Below are 23636 nucleotides of genomic sequence, written 5' to 3' on the forward strand. Positions count from 1 at the left end.
CTGCCACCGCTAATGCCAAATGAACTGTGTTCTTCAGATGGATGGCTGACAGGCTCATTGTTTTTAAGAATTACCTGATGCAACAACCTCCCTCAAACCCTCGAGTTTTAATACTTTCTTATGCATTCCTTTACATTATTGACACATCAAAGGAAGGAAGGAAGGAAGGAAGAAGGAAGGAAGGAGGAAGGAAGGAAGGAAGGAAGAAGGAAGGAAGGAGGAAGGAAGGAAGGAAGGAAGGAAGGAAGGAAGGGTTTTTTTAGTGACAACTAGTGACCTTGGTACCTTTAGACATAACTGGATGTTATATGGGTAATCTGGCTGCCATTGACCTACCTCCTCTCTGCAAAGTCAAGCAAAAGATAGCTGCCCGCAAAAATCATACTCCCTGTGCCTGGAGTAGAAGCTTTGATTACAAGCCTGAGCTCTTCTCTAGTTCAGATGGTACGTCCAAGCCAAAGAAGAAGTTGCCTCCTCCACTCCCTCCTCTTTCAGAAAATGGAAGGCTGCTCTCAGGGCCGGTGCCTCCATTGAGGTAAGCCCGGCGACCACCTCCAGTGCTGAGGTGCCGAGGCACCGGGGCTGGGGGCTGCAGCGGATGCCTCGAAGCTGGCAGCAGTAGCGCGCAGGCGACTGACCAGGAGGGATGGGAAGCTGTTCATGTGCCACCCTGGCTGCCTGCCACGCCTGCCCACAGCTACTGCAGCCACCCAGCTCTCCCATGCTTCTGCCACCGCCAACACGTGCCCCCAGCTGGGAGCAGCAGCCGTGGGCCAGGCGCAGCAGGCGTCCGAGGCAGCGCGTGGAGCAACGGACTGGGAGGGTTGGGAGGACACACACGCACCTCCTTAGCCCCCCGCCATGCCTGGCTGGGCCGGCAGCCTCCCAGCCCTCCCACCCAGCCGCCCACCACCGCGCAGTCCGGGTGCGCACACGCGATCTGTGCGCGCGCATGCGTGCGGGGCCAGGAGCAGTCCTGAAGCTGCCCCCCACCTGGCCTCAGGTGCCAGAAACCCTGGTGCCAGACCTGGCTGCTCTCACTGAAGATTCCAGAGGGGTAGCCGTGTTAGTCTATTTAAAAGGAGATCATTTTGGAAATTGCTCCAAGACTGCGAGAAGTCAAGACCGGAAGGAAGTAACAGAACTCAACCGCTTGTTGCCTACAGTTCACAATGCCTCATCAATGGTCTACAGCCTCTCCTGGATGAGGGTATTTCTCCTTCATAGGCCTTGGATGGCGGGATTTCCCTCGCTTACCGATCAGCTCCCCATTTCCAACAGCTGCTCACCAATACCAATGGGCCACAATATACAACCCAGGAATGAAGTCCTGCAACAGACCTAGATTTGTTCCTATATACATTCTGGCAATACTATTATGGGACATCAGCTACACCATCTTAGGGTCACCATTTCATTTAATATACGCCATCATGTGCCAATAATGTCCTTCTACTATCTATATTGGACAAAAAGGTCGGTCCCTACTGGAGAGAAACATGAACACAAATCAGATACATATTTTTTTAAAAAATGCAACATTCAGAAACCACTCAAGGAACATCTTAAACTTCCTGGACATACCATTATAGATCTGAAAGTTACTCTTCTACAAAAGAAAAGAAAAGAAACTTCAAAAGGAGTATATGACATGAAAAGTCCTGAATTAGAATCCATCAAGAAAGTAAACATTCTCTTGCCTTGACCTAAAAAGAGACTTGGAGATTCCCTGCTCACTGTAATTTCTAATACCTCAAGGAGACACACATTTTAGAGATTTCCAGTGGCTCTTCTTAATATGGTGTATCATTCTGTAATTTTTATAGATGCTCATTATTCTTATGTTTCAGACTGCTTCTTCCTGATAAATCATGTGTATCCTACTGCCTTTGTTTATCTGTATCCTGTGTGAGAGGCAAGAACCTCTGGCCTCTCTCATCATCCACCAGGTTGGATCCAGACTACAAGCCAAGCTACAAGTGACGCCTGACACAGGTTGGACACTTGTCAGCTTCCCTCAAGTTTTGATGGGAAATGTAGGCATCCTGGTTTTTTTTTTAATTTTATTGGATTAGAAATCCTATAATTATTCAATACAATCATTTCCCTTTAATTTATTCCAATTCTAACCCCCTCCCTTCCCCCCCCTTTTGTTGACTTCCAACAGTTTTCCAACCTCTTCTCTATCTTTTTTCTCACTCATTTCAAACTTACTTTTTTCTATTAAGCATACACTTTCATTCTCTTCTAAGCTAATATATTCTAACACAGTACTATCTTTATTCCCTTCCCCACTTAACTTATCAAACTAAATATTACATTCTTAGCATATCTTCTTTAATAATGTAACAGTAGGCATCCTGGTTTTACAGCTTGGCTCTCCATTACAGCTGCAAGACCAGGATGCCTACATTTCCCATCAAAACTTGAGGGAAGCTGACAAGCGTCCAACCTGTGTCAGGCCTCACTTGTAGCTTGGCTCTACATTGGCAATTTCCAACAATTCCCTCTTTCCATTGCAGACTCCCCTCGCCCCCTTGTCATTCTTCCGGCAGTGGGTGGTGGAAGGGCGGAAAGTTCCATGGTGCCCTTGGAAATTTAGTCCGGATTCAACCCATTTTGTGTAATAACCAAATTTGTTCCAGTCCCTTACACGGATTTATGACCACCTGATTCACGCCAAGCCTCTCTCTGGTCCAACTCTTCTTTCTTTCCCCCTCCCTTCTGAGATTTTTGTTATAAAAATCTCCAAAATTATTTCCTTCCATAAGCATCTGAAGAAGTGAGCTCTGACTCACACAAAAGCTCATGCTGGGATAAATGTTGTTAATAATTTAGTACCACTGGAGTTCTGTTTTATACTGCTCTGAGGCCAAGATGATAAAAATACCATTGTCTCTCCTATTTTTTAAAAAGGTCAGCAGGGGGGAGGCCTGGGTCAGCCAAAAGGCACCAGGGAGGGAATGTTTAGCCCTTTCTCCCTGTAATCACGCACACACCTCCGAAGCTGCCTTTTGCCCCACTGAGGATATACACGTATCACTCCTGTGTAGGGATGTATGAATTTCCCCTTTCACATTTCTTTTTGTTTTCTTGTGTTGCCGTTTTGAGCCTTTGTGTTTTGCCCATTTGCGCTTGCTGCTATTCCCAAAACATTTGGGGCTTTCTGCAATGTGTTTACACAACTAAGGCATAAACAACACTAAAACTGAAAATTTAATGCGAAAATTCACCACAGGGAACTGGAAATTTGGACAAAAATAAACGTTTGTGGGTTCGATTTGCACAAGGGAGAAGCAAAATGAAAAAAGGATTTGCAAGCTGAAATGGTGGGGCCGTGAAATTCAGCGGTATCACTACTCCTGCAATGCCTGTATTTTCCCACAAGGGGGATATAATCGTGAGCGGTAGTATTATTAATACAGTGGCCCATAAATGAGAAGAACTATGCATAGGATTGGGCTGTAAGAATCCCTCAACAAAGTGACTCATCACAGTTAAGTCCCTCCTGTATTCTTCCCCCATAGTTGTAAAATGAGATCCAGTGTCTTTGACTAGGATCTAGGAAATCTTGGTTCCAACCTCCACTCTGCGATGGAATATCACTGGGTGACCTTGGTTGCAAGAAGAAAAGGTTAAAAATATCCCCAGATATTTCCCAACCTAATCTTCCTCCAAGCTACTTTAGCCCTGTTTACACTGAACACACTTGATGGATCTTTATGCATACACTAAGGGTGGAAATACACATTACTAAGTACCTCGGGACGCTCAAGTGCAGGATTGTATGTGTAGTCCTCAATTCATGTGCAGGCGGTTCTTGCTCAGAGCATGTGAATGCCACTTTCATGGGAGCTCCCTTTGTGTGATCACACCTGCAAGTAATTCTGGAGGCCAAACTGCCAACTCAGCTCTTTTTCACTGCAAGAACAAGTACTGTAGACTCCTTTGACTTGCCAATTTACATTTCTTATCGCTTCTCGGCCTTTTGGCTAAGATCAAGTGTAATTTACATTTCTTTAAGGTGTGAGAAAGTGTCCAGATCTGCATTTCAATGAATGGATGTGGGGGGAAATGGGATACTTTTAGCAGTTGAGGAGGAACTGATATCGAACATGTGAATGTATTCACACAGAGTAAATTGAAATGTGACTGTGCGAGCGAGTGAATGGAATATTGGAGGGGGGAACACGTGAAATGAGGTTCACTTGAGCATCCCTAGGAACTTAGTAAGGTGTATTTCCACCCTAAGAAATTCTCACATTGCTTACAATGCATATTAAGTTGGATGTGTGATTTAAACACCCCATTTGTCCAGGAAATGGTCCCGGTTTCGTTTGCAAAGTGAATGTGTGTTGATTCTTTCTTATAAATCATTGTATATATAGGTTGTACACTCATTCACTGTAACACATGAACAAGAATTTTTAAAATGCAGGGGGGGTTCACCCATGTTTTTTATCGTGTGGTCCTTTAGGTAAAGGTAAAGGTAGTCCCCTGTGTAAGCACCGAGTCATTACTGACCCATGGGGGGGGGGGGGACGTCACATCATGATGTTTTCTTGGCAGATTTTTATGGGGTGGTTTGCCATTGCCTTCCCCAGTCATCTACACTTTACCAACCTTGGAAGGATGGAAGGCTGAGTCAGCCTTGAGCCGGCTACCTGAACCTGGCTTCTGCCAGAATCGAACTCAGGTCGTGAGCAGAGCTTGGACTGGAATGTTTAGTTTGGAGAAGAGGAGATTGAGGGGGGACATGATTGCTCTCTTTAAGTATTTGAAAGGCTGTCATTTGGAGGAGGGCAGGGAGCTGTTCTAGTTGGCAGCAGAGGGTAGGACCCGAAACAACGGGCTTAAATTACATGCACAAAGGTACCGGCTGGATATTAGGAAAAACTTTTTCACGGTCAGAGTAGTTCAAAAGTGGAATCACCTGCCTAGGGAGGTGGTGAGCTCCCCTTCACTGACAGTTTTCAAGAAGAGGCTGGATGAATACTTGTCAGGGATGCTTTAGGCTGATCCTGCACTGGGCAGGGGGTTGGACTAGATGGTCTGTACGGCCCCTTCCAACTCTATGATTCTATGATTCTATGACTGCAGTACTGCAGCTTACCACTCTGCACCACGAGGCTCTTCAGTGTGGTCCTTTACCATCTGTGTAAAGTTCTGAAAAGAGCAGGTAGTTTATATCTCCTTTGGGAAGGAGTTCCACAGAGAGGGGGCTTTAACAGAGAAGGCCCTGTTTTCTAGCCACAGAGAATACAGGATATTTTTATCATAGGGATCTGTTTGAGGTGAGAAGGATTTTGGCATTGATTTGGTGCTCTAAGTCTCCAAAGCAATATACAGCAAATGCTAATTAATGCTGTAATATGAACAGTAATCAACAACACTAGCCAAACAGGAAAATGCCTAACGTTTAGAATAATTTATGGAAACCTTCAGCTTCTCTACTCCTGCAGAAAATGCCAATTTGTCAATAAAAACCATTCGTCTCCCAAAGGATGACGCGTCTTGTATCTTTCCGAAACGGAACATCAGCCATCATTTTCATTCCCAATATTTCAAACTCATTACAGAATAATTAGGATATAGATCTTTACAGGGGCATATCTACTGGTTTCTCTCTTCGATTCTCGAAAAGACATACAATAACTGAGTTAAGTTTCATTAACTCAGACCTGGCTGCCAATAAGAGAAAAGTTGCTTGCTTGCTTAAAAAAAAAAAGGCAAGCAATCTAAATTACAGCAAATGACTCTTCTGAAAGTAAGATTTAAGCCATGCGCTCCAATAGTACATATTTTATCATGAAAGAGTTGATGATGTTCCTCTTCTGACTGACGGCTGCTGATGCGCAAAAAAATTGTACTGTACAAGGCAGCATACTTCAAACTCGGAGTAACCGGTAATGGAAATAACCAAAAATATCTAACGGAAAATACCAACATGGTGGAGTGTTACTGACTTGTGCATTTGCAATATGAGAATAAATATACCTGTGAAGAAGTGATTTCACGAAATGGGATGGGATAATCTATGCCGGCACACCCCGCAGGCGTGGCATTTTGCATCCTTCAAGCAACTTTACTGCCTCGTATCTTCATACTGGACTTGCCTTTGAGTGCCTGCGTGCACCTCTTTGAATGAATTGTACCTATATAATTTTGGATGTTGTTCCCACCATTTTGGACAGAATTGCATTGTATTGAATGGTTCTCAGACATCGACTTTGTAAGATTATCTATATTTATTATATGTACTCATCGTTATGGAATTGAGCACTTTTGGCACTTATTGCACTTTATAAAGATCCGTTAGATATTTTTGGTTATTTCCATTACTGGTTACTCCGGGAAGTTTCTGGTTGCCTTTGTTGTAATTCCTGGAGGGGCCATCTTTGCGTTATAGTATATTTCAAACTGGCTTTCCTCTCTTTAGTAGGATGCACTACTTGCCCACTTGCACAGGAAGGAAGGAAGGAAGGAAGGAAGGAAGGAAGGAAGGAAGGAAGGAAGGAAGGAAGGAAGGAAGGAAGGAAGGAAGGAAGGAAGGAAGGAAGGAAGGAATATAGGCAGTTCATTTGCATAAGGTAGGCTGGATCTTTGGCATAATCCAAGGGAGTGTGTTGGTGCAGGATTGTCCTGTGGCATGCCATGTAGAAAATGACTCCATAAGCATTTGCGTGTGATGCAATGAGGTCTAGTACCATGATTCTAGGTCTAGAACCATGAGGTCTAGTACCTTGGTTCTGAATAAAAACCTGTTTATTCCATATTCAACCCTTTGGATTGTAGATTTAAGTATCACAATCCAAGACAGACAGCATCACCTCTACTGATCTACTTGGAGCTCTGAGATAGCACTAAGGAGAAGCACTTACTTGAACGCATTGGCATCTCCATGCACCTTGTAGTTGTCAGCGCTTATTCGTGAGATGACTCTCGTGACTGCTACGAGGATGCAGATGTTGACCTAGAGGAGAAACATGGGAAGGTTTCATCAGAGAAACAGAGAAAAGCCATGTTGTATGGTGGTTTCACTGTCCAACTAAAAGGTGTGAGACCGAATTAAAATCCCTGCTCAGCCATGGCACTGACAGACTGGTCGTCGTGAGCCAGTTTCTGTGTCGGCTTAAGGTTACTGTTAAGATCAGGGCTTTTTTTCAGTGGGAACTCAGTGGAGCGAAGCTCTGGCACCTCTTGAAAATGGTCACATGGCCAGTGGCCCCGCCCCCTGATCTCCAAACAGAGGGAAGTTTAGATTACCCTTTGTGCTGCTCCAGCGGCAATCTAAACTCCCCTCTGTCTGGAGATCAGGGGGCGGGGCCACCAGCCATGTGACCATTTTTGCCGAGGGCGATTTAAACTTTAAAAAACTCCCCCCTTGTTCCAGCTGACCCAAAGTGACGTCATTGTGCGGTCCCGAGTTCCACCACTGAGTTCCACCACCTCTTTTCCCAGAAAAAAAAAGCCCTGGTTAAAATAAAATGAGGAACGGGAAACTCTGGGCTTTTTGGAAGAATGGCAGAATAAACATGTATTAGAGAGAAAACAGGGCATTTTGGAGACAAAAAGAGGTGGGAACGTCCCTTTCAAAACACTGAATGGACATCTTTAAAAGAAGCAACAAGATACAGAACATTCCCAACATGGTACAGATGACAAAACTACAAATAAACGAAGGCTAAATGAATCTTTCCTATTTCAGTTCTTTAGATATTCATTTATATTTTTTCAACACTTTTGTGGGTTCATTTGTATTGAGCATGCATGGCATTTATATGCACAAAGTATGTTTTTTATATGCATAGTATAAATGTCTAACACTGATTTATTGATCCATAAATTAGACTGGAAAAATGGGGAAATTCAGCATGAGAAAAAACAAATTTTAAACATTTCAAGTTTCACATAAAAGAGAAGCAGAACTGAAGTAGGGATGTCAGGTTGAAACATCAAGGAAATTTAAAATCATCCTTGAATTAAGACTGTAAGATCCCATGTGCCATGCAGATACCAGTGGCCAATGATGTATATATTTTAAATCAAAACAAGCATTTGGAATCATAGAATCATAGGGCTGGGACCTCTAGGATCATCTAGTCCAACTCCCTGCACAATGCAGGAAATTCACAACTATCTCTCTTCCCCGCACCCCCAGTGATGCCTACTCCATGCCCAGAAAATGGCAAAACATTTCCAGGATCCCTACCCAAAGTGGCCTGGGGGAAATTGCTACCTGACCCCTAGGTAACAATTGGCATTACCCTGGGCATGTAAGAAGGAGCCACGAGAATTAAGCAGTGATGTAACCCTTCCTGCCCTCCCTCTCATGATCTTCCCAGGTTCACCGAATCAGCATTGCTGTCAAATGGCCATCTAGCCTCTGCTTAAAAACCTCCAATGGAGGAGAGCCCACCACCTCCCGAGGAAGCCTCTGAGGGACCGCTCTTACTGTCAGGAAGTTCTTCCTAATGTTTAGCCAAAAACTCTTTTGATTTTAATTTCAATCCGTTGGTTCTGGTCTGACCTTCGAGGGAAACAGAAAACAACTCCTTGCCATCCTCTACACGACAGCCCTTCAAGTGCTTGAAGATGATTATCATATCACCTCTCAGTCGTCTCCTCTCCAGGCTACACATACCTTTGTGTCACTGTAGACCCCAATCTAATGCCTACAAAGTACGAAGCTGCTTCTGAACTCATTTGCATCATCTCCTGTTCTGGACCCCCTCGGGGTCCAGACTTCAAAATCAAAACACAGTTTTCTCTTTGCATGTTGGGATAAATACATATTGCAGGGCCTTGAGTGAAAGCTCTTGTTCTCCTTGTTTGTTGGATCAGCCCAATAACTACTTAAGTTGTCCTTTCAATATTCCAGCTGTCCTTGCAATACTCCCAGGTCTGAGGGCCGCTGGAGATCAGACAGCAGTAAACAAATGGACCACAGTTCTGCCCAGTCACGACTGTTTTTAAATAAAGAGAATTTGTCTTGTTCAAAAACCTGAAATGGCACCTCCAGGAGCCTAGCAATAAAGAGGAGACTAGAAGCCTTTACATATCTATTACATTTCTGAGTACATCTAAGGCTATAGTGCTTGGTTTCTGAAAATATTTCTGCTGCTGATATTGTCAATGAAAAATCGCATTGTGGCACCTGGAGAAGGCTCCAGAAATCCCTGCTGAATCCACATACAGCCACAGCATACCAGATCACTTTGAAAGGGAAAGAGGGGGAGAAACGCAAGTCTTCGCAAAAAGTCGTGCCGTGTTTGAAGTCAGGGCCCTTCACGCGATGAAAAGAAACTCTCTACAGAAATCTTGAAAAGGCTGACAATGAAAGGAGGAACAAATGAGCGGTTGCCAAGTTCTCTGGAGCCACAGGTAAGGAACAGAAAACTTTGTCACTTGAAGAAGACTGATCAAAAGACACGGCGGCTGTCAAAAGCACAAAACTTCTCAAAAAACTCGTGATGGCTAAAAGAACAAGAAAAAAACATTTACTGTGAGCTACCTAAAGTTCTTCAACGCCCTCAGCCAGTTTGGTGTAGTGGTTAAGAACACAGGACTCTAATCTGGAGAACCGGGTTTGATTCTCCACTCCTCCACTTGTAGCCCGCTGGGTGACTCTTGGTCAGTCACACCTTCTAGGAGTTCTCTCAGCCCCACCCACCTCACAGGGTGATTGTTGTGGGGATAATAGTAACATCCTTTGTAAACCACTCTGAGTGGGCATTAAGTTGTCCTGAAGGGTGGTATATAAATCGAATGTTGCTGTTGTTCTTGTTGTTAATGGTACAGGGTTAAACAACACAAGATTCCCCTTACTAACCAAACCAATGGTTAATCTCCAGCATTCTGTTATTTCCAACACAAGCTGATCTATAAGGACACGAGAAAGGTCTATCTAGTCCAGCATTTTATTTCCCACAATGTCCAACCAGGCAACACACAAGGTTCACAGCAGGAGCACAGAGTCCAAAGCTCCCCCAGCATTAGGATTCAGAGGGTTACTCTGAAAATGAAGAGTCATGCCAGCTGTGGTTAAATGGCTGAAAGAGAACAAATTGAAACTGAACCCAGACGAGACAGAAGTGATGCTGGTCAGGAAAGTAGAGATCTTGAAGGACAAAAGTGCTCCCCACTTTTGATGGGGTTCAATTGACTCTTGCAGACTTTGTTATGATCCTACGGGTGATAGCAGGTTATATATCATGACTAATCATTACGTGATATGCCAACAATGCCTATCTGCTCTGTATATAGGACAAACCAGCCAACCTCTGTGCAAAAGAATAATTCCGCCGGGCCTGCAAGACAGAGTTGTTCCGCCAGGCATATGGCTGAGGCTGGGCCTCCGCTGGTCCGGAAAAAGGGGTGTATAAAATCTTAACCTTCCCTGTGAAGGCTGTCCACCATCCTGTTTTAAATGTGTATTAATAGAAATACACTGCTGTTTTAATGATGTTTTAATGTAGATGGGTTTTTATTATATTTCAATATGTTGTTACCTGCCCTGAGCCCGCTCGTGGGGAGGGCAGAATAGAAATGTGAAATAAATAAATAAATAAAATGGACACAAATCTTGACATAAAAATGGCAATATCCAGAAACCAGTAGGAGAACATTTCTATCTACCAGGACACTCCATCAAGGACTTAAAGGTCACCATAGTTCAACAGAATCATTTCAAAAGCAGACTCCAACAGAAAGTTGCTGATTTGGAATTCATATGTAAATTTGACTCAGTCAGACTTGGATTGAATAGAGACTTTGGATGGTTATCTCATTGCCAGAAGTAACTGCCTCCAGGTATTCCATTCGGACTCAGCAATGGAGGGGAGGGGTCACACCCAACCTGGATTGAGCACTCCACCTCTTTCATGACTTTTGCAACTGATTTACATTTACATGGTCCTCACTCCCTGCACCCTCTCCCCCCTCCCCTCACCACCTATATATCTCTGGCCAGTTTCTTCATACCCTCCATGCATCTGACGAACAGAGCTGTGGTTCTTGAAAGCTTATGCTACAATAAAGGTAGTTAGTCTTAAAGGTGCTACTGGACTCTTTACTATATGACTGGTAGATCTCTCTTCTGCAAATAAATCCTAACAGATGTCTCCGGAAGCTCTCCGTAAAGACACAGCGGGTGTTCACTGCGTCCTGTCCATCCTATACTGCTGCTGAACATGAAGGTTCCATTTCTAATATCATGATTGATGGTCCGTAAGGGATCTGATCTCCTTGAATTTATCTAACTTTTTTAAAAGGAAGCTATATTGACCATCATCACATTTAATGGCAATGAATTCCCTATGCTATTTCCACAATGCACTAAGCAACATGCTGTAAATCAATTGTATTGGGTGACCCCTTACTGCAACTATTAAATTGGACCGGGGGTGGGGTGATTATTCAAATCTCTTTTTTCCTATAATGTCTAAAACATCTTCAGCCTTTCCTGACAGGCTGTTTCCAGGTTAGAACGAGAGGATTTACCCTTTTCCATAATTCCGTTCTGTCCAGAGTTTTACACCTTCTGAATTTTGGTTTAATTAGAAATTTTTTTAAAAAAATTCTGGAATTGACGCGTGTAGCTTGCCACATCATATAAATGCTTCCATTTATTTGCATCCAGGGCTCATTTTGAGGAGGAATGCAGTTTCGGCAGTTCCCCAAAGAGGTCACATGTCAGGTGGCCCCTCCCACCTGACTCTTGGCCATTTTGGGCCCATTTCAGCCTGGATTGGGGTCGAAATGGCCCAGATCGGGCCTCTGACGGGTGGTGGATCACTCTCCCCACTCAGCAGCAGCCCGATTCTGACCATTTTGGGCCCCTTTTTGGCCATTTTCAGGCCTTTTTTGCCATTTTGGGCCCAATTTCGGCCCTGAATGGCCAGGATTGGGTCCAAAACAGCCAGGATAGGTGATGTCAGGGGGTGTGGCATATGCAAATCAGTCATGCTAATGACACACTTCCGGTGATGGCAAGGGGCATGGCATATGCTAATGAGTTATGCTAATGAGCTATGCTAATGAGTTCCTCCAGCTCTTTTTCTGCGAAATGACCTCTGCCTTCTCCCCTATGCTGCAGGTGCACTCATACACAATGATCAAACACTGCAACAAAGCAATCTTGATTTTAGCGTAAAGATTCTTTCTTTGCAGTGTTTTACAGATGTGATCCTGTCTGTGCATTAGTAAAAGTCTACACAGAAAGAACATTGCTATGACCTTACATTTGATTATATCAAGACTGCTGTGTTAAAGTTTATAAATGTAAGCATGTGCCTCAAAAATGTGGAGGGAACGGATAAAAGAACTGAGGAATTGAAATCAAATTACAGACACACAGCACTCTGTTTAAATGTCAGAGATTAAAAGAAAAATAAGGCCCTGCTTCCAGCCTCAAGAAGATTAAGCAATTTGGAACTCCAAAATGTAAAGGAGAATTTTTAAAGCAACCTTATTCCCAAACCATTTCCAGAAGAAACTACATCTGGAGATCAGTGAGATTTAGAGAGCTGAGACTGGTAACTGAACTATACACTCATCCCATTATAAGTGTTTCAAAATACAGGGAAGAGACGCTTCAAGGAGATCAAAAGAGATGCTGCCTGCTAAATTTTGATTGCAATATTAATAATACAGAAGGTGAAAGATAAACAGTATTTATTAGGCTCGCATTTATTTTCAACAAAATAAGGTAAAATATTGGCCATCTTCAAAAATGCCAGCAAGAGCGGTTGAATTACTTCTGGCATATCACTAAAATGTCTAAACTAACTGAAGTGGTGAAGCCTAAGGAAGAACAATGCAAAGGAAAAGCTTGGGTGGGGGAGAGCGACAACTTTTTTGCTGAGTTCTGAAATCTTACTTACAATATTGATTTGAATGCACACCACGTCTTGTTGATTCTGCAACATGTTTACTTCCTTGTCTTGTGAGCAGGAGCGAATGTTCTTACGGTGCGTTTCAGAAGTAGTAGTAGAAATAGTAATAGTAGTAGTTTATGTGCGTGTTTATATACATAAACAGTAACATGACCACAGTGCTAGCACTGGACTTCATTGTGGGATCTCCCATTCCCGCCTCTGTTTACCTAACATGTAACTAATTGTGCCTGATTTGATGTCTATGTCAGTTCCTTCAGTCTTCTTGCCTTCAGTCTTTAACAAAGTTAGCTTATCACCATGTCCCTTTTTCATTTAAAAAAAATTACAAGATATTATTAAATTCAAGAGAAAACTATTACTTGTGTGAAACAACCCAGAGGCAAGTGAGGTCTCTCCACGATCTCCAATATTTGAAATTAATTCAACAGCATCCCTTTATTAGCTACTGCATGACATATCCATCATCGCTGTCTGTCTATAAAACAGTAACAACTTTGTCATAAAATGATTCTTCTTGCCTTGAAACATTGTATTTTGTCTCATATCTCAAGTCAACCCTTTTGCGCGCACATGCCAAAGGTCTTAAGCCTGATGCCAGACCAGCAGGATAGATGAAGGTACCTGTGTAACAGTACACACAGCAAGTTGCCAGGTTAAGATGGGCTCATAATTGCTATGTGTGCAACATTAGCACACAAGAATTTCATAACCTGTAGAGATGCTCAGCTGCTTCCCTTCATAGCACAAGGAAATGATACCATTTCCCACATGACATAGCACCAGGAAATGACATCAATGGGGCACACTGGGGGCTGATTCACTACAAATTAGCTCCAAACTTGTTGCTTCCGTGTCAAGCCAGGAACGACACCATTTGCGAGCACCACAGTTAAGTGTCCATTGCCCCGAATATCTCCCAGGGCCAAGCTAGAAGAGATGAATGACACTTGAATGGCAAGTGAACAGACTCACGAATACTCCTCCCTGTTCACTTGCACTCCACTTGCACGGTGCAAGTGGAGTGCAAGTGAACAGGGAGGAGTACACATGAGTCTGTTCACTTGCCATTCAAGAGCAATTCGTCCTGTTCACTTGCCATTCAAGTGTAATTCGTCACAACATAAGAACACAGACTACAACTAGAAGTATTGAATTCCCTTCATAATACAATTATTTAAAGTTAAACTTTCTAATATGCTATTAGATTGGTAGATCTTATAAGATACGTACTACAGTCAGGATCAGGTCTTCTTCCCCCCCCCCCCCTGCGTCTCGGTCTCAGTTCTCTTTAAACAGCTACAATAGCGGCGCTCACTCCCTCCTCCCCACTCCCCCCTTCAGATTCTGGATCTTCTTCTTGCTCGAACTCTTGATGATTAAGCACAAAACCCCTCAGCTGTACTTCCGATATTATCTTGTAGGCTTGGTCTTTATATCTAAACCAGGTGCCTTCCGGAAATAACCATTTGTATTTTATATCACGCTTTCTCAGAAGAGCTGCAAACCTTTTGTACTTCAATCTTCTTTTCCGAGCTAGAAATGGAACGTCCTTCAATATCTTAACCTTGTTGCCAAGAAAATCCAAGTCCACGTCAGTCGAATTATATAAAATGGTGTCCCGAGTCTTCTTAGATGAAAAGTCAATAATAATCTCGCGAGGCAGCTGACTCTTTGCTGCATATTTTGAAGATGTCCGACGGACTTCCAGAATATCGCTTTTTAACTCTTCTTTAGTTGCCTTTGCGAATGACGCCAAAAGTTCCGACACCAAATCCTTTAAATTTTCACTTTCCTCCTTCACATTCTGTAAACGCAATACCGTCTGAGCACGATCCACTTGTAGTCCTATCAATTGATTCTCCAAAAGCTTTACTTCTTTGTTTGTAGCTCTCAAGAGTGTTGCATTTTCACGAGCAGATTTCTCTGCCTCGAGCGCTACATCTTTAGTGGTTTTCACTTCGTTTTCAACTGAACCAACCCTTTGTCCGATTTCATTTAGCCTATCAACAAAGGGCTTCATAGCTTCAACGACCGACCATTTAACCACCTCTTCAAGAGTCTCTCCCTTCCCCTGCAACACAGACGAAACTGATTTGCCCACAGCAGGGCTCTACTTTTTCGTCGCCATCTTAGGGGGGGGGGGGGGAGTCCGCCAACTAAGTTCCAAAACTCAATGAAGGGGAAGATATCCGAACCTTCTTAAGCTTCAACTCTCACCAATCCTTCGCATACGCTTAAAGTAACAGAAGGGATCCGCTTACTTACAGGCTTTCACCTTAAATCTGCTTGTTGCCGTTCTCCATGGCCTGGCAGCACGCGATGTGCTGCGCAAGTCTGCTGGCCTCCATAGGAGCAGACGGGCTATTTACCCCCTGGATCGACTTCAGGGGGCTCTTCCTGCAGCGCTCCAGACCCTGACCTCCTACCTGGGAGTCCTGGGGGTTAACCCTCTCAGGTCAACCACCCGGTCAGGCTGCTCGGCCGCTTCCTCCCGGACCTGTGGAGAGGAGCGTCCGACATGGCTGGGAAAACGAAAACGAATCGTGGCCCTCCATGGTCTCATGTAGAGAAAGATCCTTCCGATCTTGGCTACCAAAGATGTTTTATCTGGAGGAATTAAATAAGAAACTCTTCTTGTTGCATGAGCTCTTCTCACTGACCAAGGGCTACACAGAGGACCGAGGACCTCTGCCTCTCTTAAAGAGGCATCCGTTACTTCCCAGAGCAAGGTAAAAAAGGTGAGCACATCCTCTGGCCTGTCTGGGCTCTGCTGTGCCAAATATTGCCTGGGGGGAGTTTGCCATCTGGGCTGAGCTTTTCCACTTGCTCTGTCCAACCCCTTGCCTGCTGATACCTTTCAAGAGTGCTGCATTTTGCCTGGGGAAGCTTTGTTAGTTCATAGTTAATTATTTCATGCTATAATCATAGAATCATAGAATCACAGGGTTGTAAGGGACCTCGAGGGTCATCTAGTCCAACCCCCTGCAAAATGCAGGAAACTCCTTTAAAAAAAAAACCATACACACAGTGACCCTTACTCCATGCCCAGAAGATGGCAAAACTCCATCAGGATCCCTAGCCAAACTGACCTGGGGAAATTTTCTGCCTGACCCCAAGGTGGTAATCGGTCTTTCCCCGGGCATGAAAGATGAGGCCACGAGAATTAAGCAGTGATGTAACTCCTCCTGCCCTCCCTCTCATGATCTGCCTAGGTTCACAGAATAAACATTGCTGTCAGAGGGCCATCTAGCCTCTGCTTAAAAACCTCCAAAGAAGGAGAGCCCACCTCCTCCCAAGGAAGCCTGTTCCACTGAGGGGCTGCTCTATAATAGTTCATATTTGTTAGCTGCCTTGGGTGTTCTTTCAAACAGAAAGGTGGGATATAAAATAAACAAATGAAAATAAGAAGGTAAATAAGAATAACAGCACAGGGAACTCTCAGTTTGCAAAGCCCCATCCCTCTCTGCCCCTTACGAGTTTTATTCCTCCAGGGGTTAACGAGTATTCACCAAAGACCCCTTGAAGTCTCAACTCTGCCTTGGTCTTATGATACAGCCCTAAACCTATCCACTACAAACAGAAATCAGCAACAAGGGTTGCCAGCCTCCAGGTGGTGGCTGGAGATCTCCTGGAATTACAATTGATCTCCAGGCCACAGAGATCAGTTCCCCTGGCTGCCCTGGAGGGTGAATTCTATGGCAATATACCCTGCTGAACCCCCTTCCCTCCCCAAACCCCACCCTCTCTAGGCTCCACCCCCCACCCCAAATCTCCAGGAATTTCCCATCCCGGAGCTATCAGCAACCCATATGCTGGAGGAGTTCCGAAGAGTCCCTATTGGATTCCATGCATGGAGGCTTTGGTCATTAAGCATTAACATTTAGAGCCCCCCTCTAAGTTGGCAGAGCAGCCTGTTAACGCACTGATTTAAAAAAATGACAGCTTTTCTGTTGAATAATAATTTGCAAACAGACATCTTCATTATTCAACCATCCAAATAAAGTTGACTGTTGACATTATTCAACTCAAATTCCTGGCACGGCCTCTCCATCTAAGTAATTAGTTGGAAAACTAGACTCCCCCCCCCCCCCCCATTATTTAAGCAGCACTTAAAAATCGCTCATGGCTGCCAATTACGTTTCATTTGAAACGTATACAACTCTTCGGAATGAGTTCCAGATAACTTGCAATCGAGTCTTCTTATAATGGGAGCTACTCAAGTCAAAGCTTGAACCTTTTAGGAAACTGCAGAGCCCCGCATCGCGTTTCCTAGCTTAAATTTAACACAGGTCTTGTTTTAGCATCACACTGTACCAAACATGCAAAATCAGACAGATATACATCACTAAGTATGCAGTATATGTATCTGGGAGCCCTGACTAGGCCACTAACTATGGTATTCCAATATGTGCACATGCTTGTTTAAGTTCAAGTATCTGTTATTTACCCTTTGGGGCTTTGCAGGGAACATCTGCGTACCTGAAGCAGGTGCGACCACTGTGTAATGCATGAGCCTCATTCTAATAGGCACATGATCAGTGTTCACTGAACTTCTGCATCTAAGAGCCCCTTCCCCTTCTAAACTTAGCACCTGAAGAGCCATTATAGTCATCACGCAGAGAGAAGCCAAATGTTGGCAAGGAAGTTGAGTTTCACGACAATTCAATTCAAACATTCATCTTTCTTTTATGGCATCCCTGTACATAGGAAGAAATGGTGGCCATCCTTTCCTCCAGCTCATATTAAAGAAATTCATCCTTTGGGGAACTGGGAAAAATTTACATTTGGAAACTTCAAGGCTAGATTACTGCATCAAGCTGTATGTGGGGCTGCCCTTGAAAACAACTCAGAAGCTCCGATGGGTGCAAAATATGGCTGCTCACATGTTGGTTAGAGCCTGGAGGTGGAAGCCTATGGCTTCACTGGTTACCTATTTGCTTCCAGGTCCAATTCAAAGTATTGGTGTTGATCTTCAAACCTATTCTGCAGCGTTGTATGTGTAATCAGAAATCTCACGGCCGGAGAACGATGGTTGTTGTGGGTTTTCCGGGCTGTATAGCCGTGGTCTTGGCATTGTAGTTCCTGACGTTTCGTCAGCAGCTGTGACTGGCATCTTCAGAGGTGTAGCACTGAAAGACAGAGATCTCTCAGTGTCAATGTGTGGAGAAGATGTTAGCAGGTAATTTATATCTGCTCAGGAAGGTGGGTTTGGGCTGAGTCATCCTGTAAGAGTTTCCCAGGGTGTGGAGTGCTAATGGGGGGAAGCTTCACTGTATCCTGAGGAGGTCCTTTTGCATATGGATTGGTGGTTGATATGCTAATCTTATCTGCAGGGCTATTGTAAGATGTAGAGTATTTTGTTAATCTGGTGTTTTTCAGGACTGGAAACCATGCCCTCTTCATTCTTCAACTCTCTTCTTTCCTGTTGAGATTGTGCTTATGCTTATGAATTTCAATGGCTTCCCTGTGCAATCTGACAAAGTAGTGGGATGTGTTGTCCAGTATTTTAGAGTCCTGGGATAAGATACTGTGTCCTGTTTGAGTTAGGCTATGTTCAGCCACTGCTGATTTTTCAGGTTGTCCAAGTCTTCAGTGTCTTTCATGTTCTTTTATTCTTGTCTGGATGCTACGCTGTGTGGTTCCGATGTAAACTTGTCCACAGCTGCAGGGTATGCCGTATACTCCCAGAAAATCTACAACAACTAAAGAAAGGATCTTGTCACAGAAGTAGAACGACCGATTTGGAACCGATGAGCTGCATCCAGTCATAATGTATCTACTCCTGGACCATTCTGTTTCAGACTGGAGGTGGAGGTGAATTAATGACCTCCTAAATGTCCTATAATTAGCAGCCTTGCTCAGATCTTGCAAACCGGAGGTGGTGGCTTCCGTCATTTGAGTCAAGCCATCTTAGGCCATTTCCACACACGTTGAATAATGCACTTTCAATGCACTTTAGCAATCTTTTGGAAGTGGATTTTTTGTTCCACACATGGAAAAGCAGTTCCAAATGTTCACTAAAGAGTATTGAAAGTGAATTATCCAACGTGTGTGGAAGCAGCCCTATTCTGGGTCTTCCTCTTTCTACTGCCTTCCAGGAGGGCATATGCATGTTTGGAATTACACACAAATCAGTCCCGTTGGGGAGAAAGAGCTATCCCAACTTTCTCCCTCATATATGAGCTTTAAACATTGAGGGAGGGCTTTTTAAAAAAAAAAAAGATCTGAAGTGGTACAACCCAGCAACAGATACACTGAAAGTTAGTGCAGTATCAGACTGGGATCTGAGAGATCCAAGTTCAAATCCACACTGTGCCATGAAGCAGATGATCATTGGGTGGTCTCCCTCTGCCTAACCTGCCTTACAGGGTTGTTGTGATGATAAAATGGAGGAGGGGGAAACCACATATACTGCCTTGAAGTCTTTGGAGGAACGGCAGGATAAAAATAAACTAAACAACAACAGCAACAACTGCACTTATATACCTCTCTTCTAGACAGATTAGTGCCCCACTCAGAGCACTGGACAAAGTCAGTTTTGTTATTCTCCCCACAATACAGTTCTGGCTGAGAGGAGTGGCTTCCCCAAGGCCACCTACTGAGGTCATGGCAGTAGTGGGATTCGAACCAGCAGAGTGCCGATTTGCAGCCCAACCACTTAACCACTATGCTACAGCAGCTCTAAGGCTGATGATTTTGCATTTGTCTCTCAGACTGCCTCTGGCCAGAAAAAGCATTACCCTGGGGATATCCTGCACCACACAATTATTTTTTCCGCTAGCATAATTTCTGACATGAACACACAAGCAGCAGACTTCAGCTGAGTCAGACCTTTTGCATGCAAAGTGGATGCTGTGCTGTTGAGCCGTACTTTCTCTCCTGCTTGTAACCTGCTTCGGCCAAAGCTGAAATTCAAAGTCCCCATTCTAATGCTAGTACTGACTAGACATGGGCACGGAACAAAAAAAAAAATGAACCACAAACCACGGAACTGGACCAGTTACAAACCAGTTCGTGGTTCATGGTTCGTGGGGTTTAATGCCCCTTTCTGGCCTTAACAGCAGCAGGGGAAGGGGCATTTAACAGTTTAAAGGGCCCTTTCCTGCCTTGCAAGCAGCAGGTCCCTTTAAACTGCACAAACCCCAGCCCCCCCTACCCCCTACCTTCCCAGCCCCAGCCCCACACTTTGGCAGTTTAAAGAGCCCTGCCACGGAAGGTCCCTTTAAACTATCAGCCAGCAGGAGGCCGGGGGGGGGGGATCTCCTCTGCTGCCTGCCAGCTGATAGTTTAAAGAGACCTGCTATGGCAGGGCCCTTAAAGGGGCAGTTTAAATGGACATTTCCCTGGGGAAATGACCATTTAAACTGCCCCTGTAAATACAACCCAACGAACCAGAATGGAAAGGAGCTTCCCCGAACCCTGGTTCGCGAACCCCGAACCGACCTGGTTCGTGGGTTTTTTTTGGGTCATATTTAGGTTCATGCCCATCTCTAGTACTGACATGTCCCAAAGGTAGATCCACAGACACACATTTGTGTGGCAATGTTCCCCACTGAAACGTGTAGCGCTAGAGCTGGTACTGGGTGAGCTTCCTTTTGGGGGCAACGGATCCGTGACAGCCCCTTACACCAGCTTGCCATCATTAGCAGATATGAACCAGCTTCAAACAGAAAAGTTTTATGCAAGACAAGCAGTAACCAAAGAGAAGTTGCTTGAAGGAAGATAAAGTTTGGAGGAGAAATAACAGTGTTCATCTTCGGATTGAGTAAACAGATTAGATATGAATAGCTTTATTAATGTTCCAGCCAGCTAGAGCAAAGAAACCATTCCATTTATACTATAAAATAAATCTAAGAAACAACCAACGACTTGTTCCATCGATGGGTGATTTTCTTCCCTCCTTCCTGACGTCTGGCACAAATACCTAGTCAACGGCTTGAATGGGGGGAGAATGAATGAAGGGCTGATGAAACGCTCATTATATTTTAAACTCCCCAACTATCACAACCTTAACGCTGAGGCAGAATTACAGTGCAATTGTGGACACGTGAGCGCAAATGGAGCTTTTCCACATTAGTGTGTTTGAATGACAGGGATAAACATTTAGATTTGGGGAATTACGTGCTGAGCCAATTGCTTTATTTTTCAAGATATGCTTTGTGTGGCTGCAGTTATCCTGCACTATAATTACACATGAATTCAGGATTGTTGGCTGACTGGGCGCTGGCAGCCGAAGCTGCAGTTTACTCGTATCGAAACAGTCTAGCTGATAAAAACAGTCCGGGTCTTAGACGAGTTTGCAGTCTTTCTCAAGCAAAAATCCTCGTTAAATTTAACAGGTTGAATTCTGGGGTGGGAATGAACACAACAAGGGAGGGAGATAATTTACAGGGGGAGAATTATTTAGGCTGAAAGAGCATCTTAGTTTAAAGGAGGAAGCTGTAGATGCAGGAAATGTATGCATCGGATGGAAGCAAGCTTGAGGTTAAAGCACAATAAATTGTTTATTCTTTAAGGTGTCACAAAACTTATTCTTGCTTCACCAGATTTAACATGGCTATCACTTGCAAAAATATAAGGGAGCTACTGGGACTGGTTCACACATGCACGCACATCCCAGTACTTAGGGATGCTTCTATTATCCTTCTCGTAAGAATTTTGCCCCATATTTTCAAGTTGCCTGGTCCTCATTATCTGGTCTCATTTCTCTAGTAGTGGAATCCTCCACTGTTCTGTTTTTTTAAAAAAATTCATTTCTGAAGTTTGTACTGAGTGCTGCTCTTAAGCAGTTTCACCTCCTTCAGTTCATTAATGCCCCTATAATTGACACATATGTGCACATTAATAAAACACTGCAAAAGAGCAACCACAGTGTGACCTTTGTTTTTGTGTGGTGTTTCACCAATGTGCAAGAAGGCACATGCACATTAATACCACATTGCCCTAAACAGGGGTCATTTCGTAGAAAAAGAGCTGGAGGAACTCATTAGCATAACTCATTAGCATATGCCACCGCCCTTGCCATCACCGGAAGTGTGTCATTAGCATAACTTACTTGCATATGCCACACCCCCTGACATCACCTATCCTGGCTGTTTTGGACCCAATCCTGGCCACTCAGGGCCAAAATTGGGCCCAAAATGGCAAAAAGGGGCTGAAAATAGCCGAAGAGCTGCCCAAAATGGTCAGGATCGGGCTGCTGTTGAGCGGGAGAGTGATCCACCACCAGTAAGAGGCCCAATCTGGGCTGTTTGGCCCCAATCCAGGCCGAAATGGGCCCCAAATGTGACCTCTTTGGGGAACTTCCGAAACTGTGTTCCTGTGTGTTCCCCGTCAAAATGAGCCCTGGCCCTAAAAGAATCATGGCACCATCATATATATGACGCTTTTTGCAGTGTTATGGGCAGACCAGTAAGGTAGACTAGGAGAAAGATTAATATGAACTGAACGGACATAAAGCTGTAGTAATGCTACAATGCCATCATTTATTTTAGAAATTCTAATTAACAGAATGGAAGGCAGCGCAGAGGGAAATTCTGGAGCAATAAAGTAATGGGAATAGGGGAGATCCATTCGTCTCTGCCTACGCTCACATGTCTGACAATCTCACCACAGAATGAGAGATCTCGGAAGCTAAGCATGGATAGGGGACCACCAAGGAAGGCAATGGAAAACCACTTCTGCTTGTCACTTGCCATGAAAGCCCCTTCCTGGGGTTACCATAATCCAGCTGTGACTTGACGGCATGTACACACACACACACACACACACAAGGCCTGGTTTAGATGCACATCAAGCATCCCTATGGATGCAGTAGAATGCAAGTAAAATATGATCCTGTGCCATCATATTAACTCCTGGGATGATTTATGAGACTTACGGTTGGCAGCCTCCAGGTGGAGCTGAGAGATCTCTCAGGATTACAACCGATCTCCATTTCCCTTGGAGGAAATGGCTGCTTTCGAGGGTGGGCCTTATATCCCACTGAAGTCCCTCCCCTCGTCAAACTTAATTCTCCCAGGCTGCATGTCCCAATCTCCAGGAATTGCCCAACCTAGAGTTGGCAATCCTAAAATTGTGACTAAAGTAGGAGACATTTTTGCCCATTGCGCTTACGTGAATCGCCACCAGGAGTAGGTGGCTCTCAAGTCAGATGTGTGTTCCCTACATGCTACTAAATCCATGCGTTCACTTGGCATAGCGGATCTGAACCAAGCCATAGACTCCAACTCCGAGGCCTTCTATAAATGGGAGAAGAGCCACGTTTCTTCTTCATCTTCTACAGCTGGAAATAGAACAATTCTCCATTAACCTAACTAAAATCAATGGAACAAACTCCTGGAAATGCAAACTCCTCGCTCTTTTCCGCTTGATTTCCAGGGCACTCGTTAGAAAGGACATGCCCTACCTTGGCTTTAATGTACTCTCTGGTTCTGGGAGTTGTCTCAACTCCCATCGCAGCATCATTAATAGTGACACTTGCCATTGCAAGTTATTGGGGCTGTGCGGTCCCTTGCTAGGTCACAAAGGAAATCGTTAAATGGATGGCGCGTGCTTCCACCCGGCTGGTATTTTGATCAATCGAGCCAGATGGGCCTGCGTGAAATGGGAAGAGGAAGACAAAGTGGTGCATTCTGCTCTGTGTTTACACCAGACTAATGCGTAGTCAGCCTAGTGATTCCGGGGGGGGGGGGGGGGGCATGTTTTGTATTTTCCTCGTAATTGCTGTAAACAGCT

The 23636-nt window shown here is 44.3% G+C and overlaps 1 protein-coding gene across 1 annotated transcript in view; it reads right to left on the reverse strand.

The window, feature by feature from the left end:
* The window catches only part of ADGRD1 (adhesion G protein-coupled receptor D1), a 328223-nt gene that overhangs the window by 47460 nt on the left and 257127 nt on the right, over positions 1-23636 (reverse strand). Inside the window, exon 22 of the mRNA XM_054996571.1 lies at positions 6882-6973. Coding sequence (XP_054852546.1) covers positions 6882-6973 — 92 coding nt within the window. The remainder of the gene's footprint in view (positions 1-6881; positions 6974-23636) is intronic.

The sequence above is a fragment of the Eublepharis macularius genome, chromosome 13 (assembly GCF_028583425.1).
Source record: "Eublepharis macularius isolate TG4126 chromosome 13, MPM_Emac_v1.0, whole genome shotgun sequence".
Taxonomy (NCBI): Eukaryota; Metazoa; Chordata; class Lepidosauria; order Squamata; family Eublepharidae; genus Eublepharis; species Eublepharis macularius.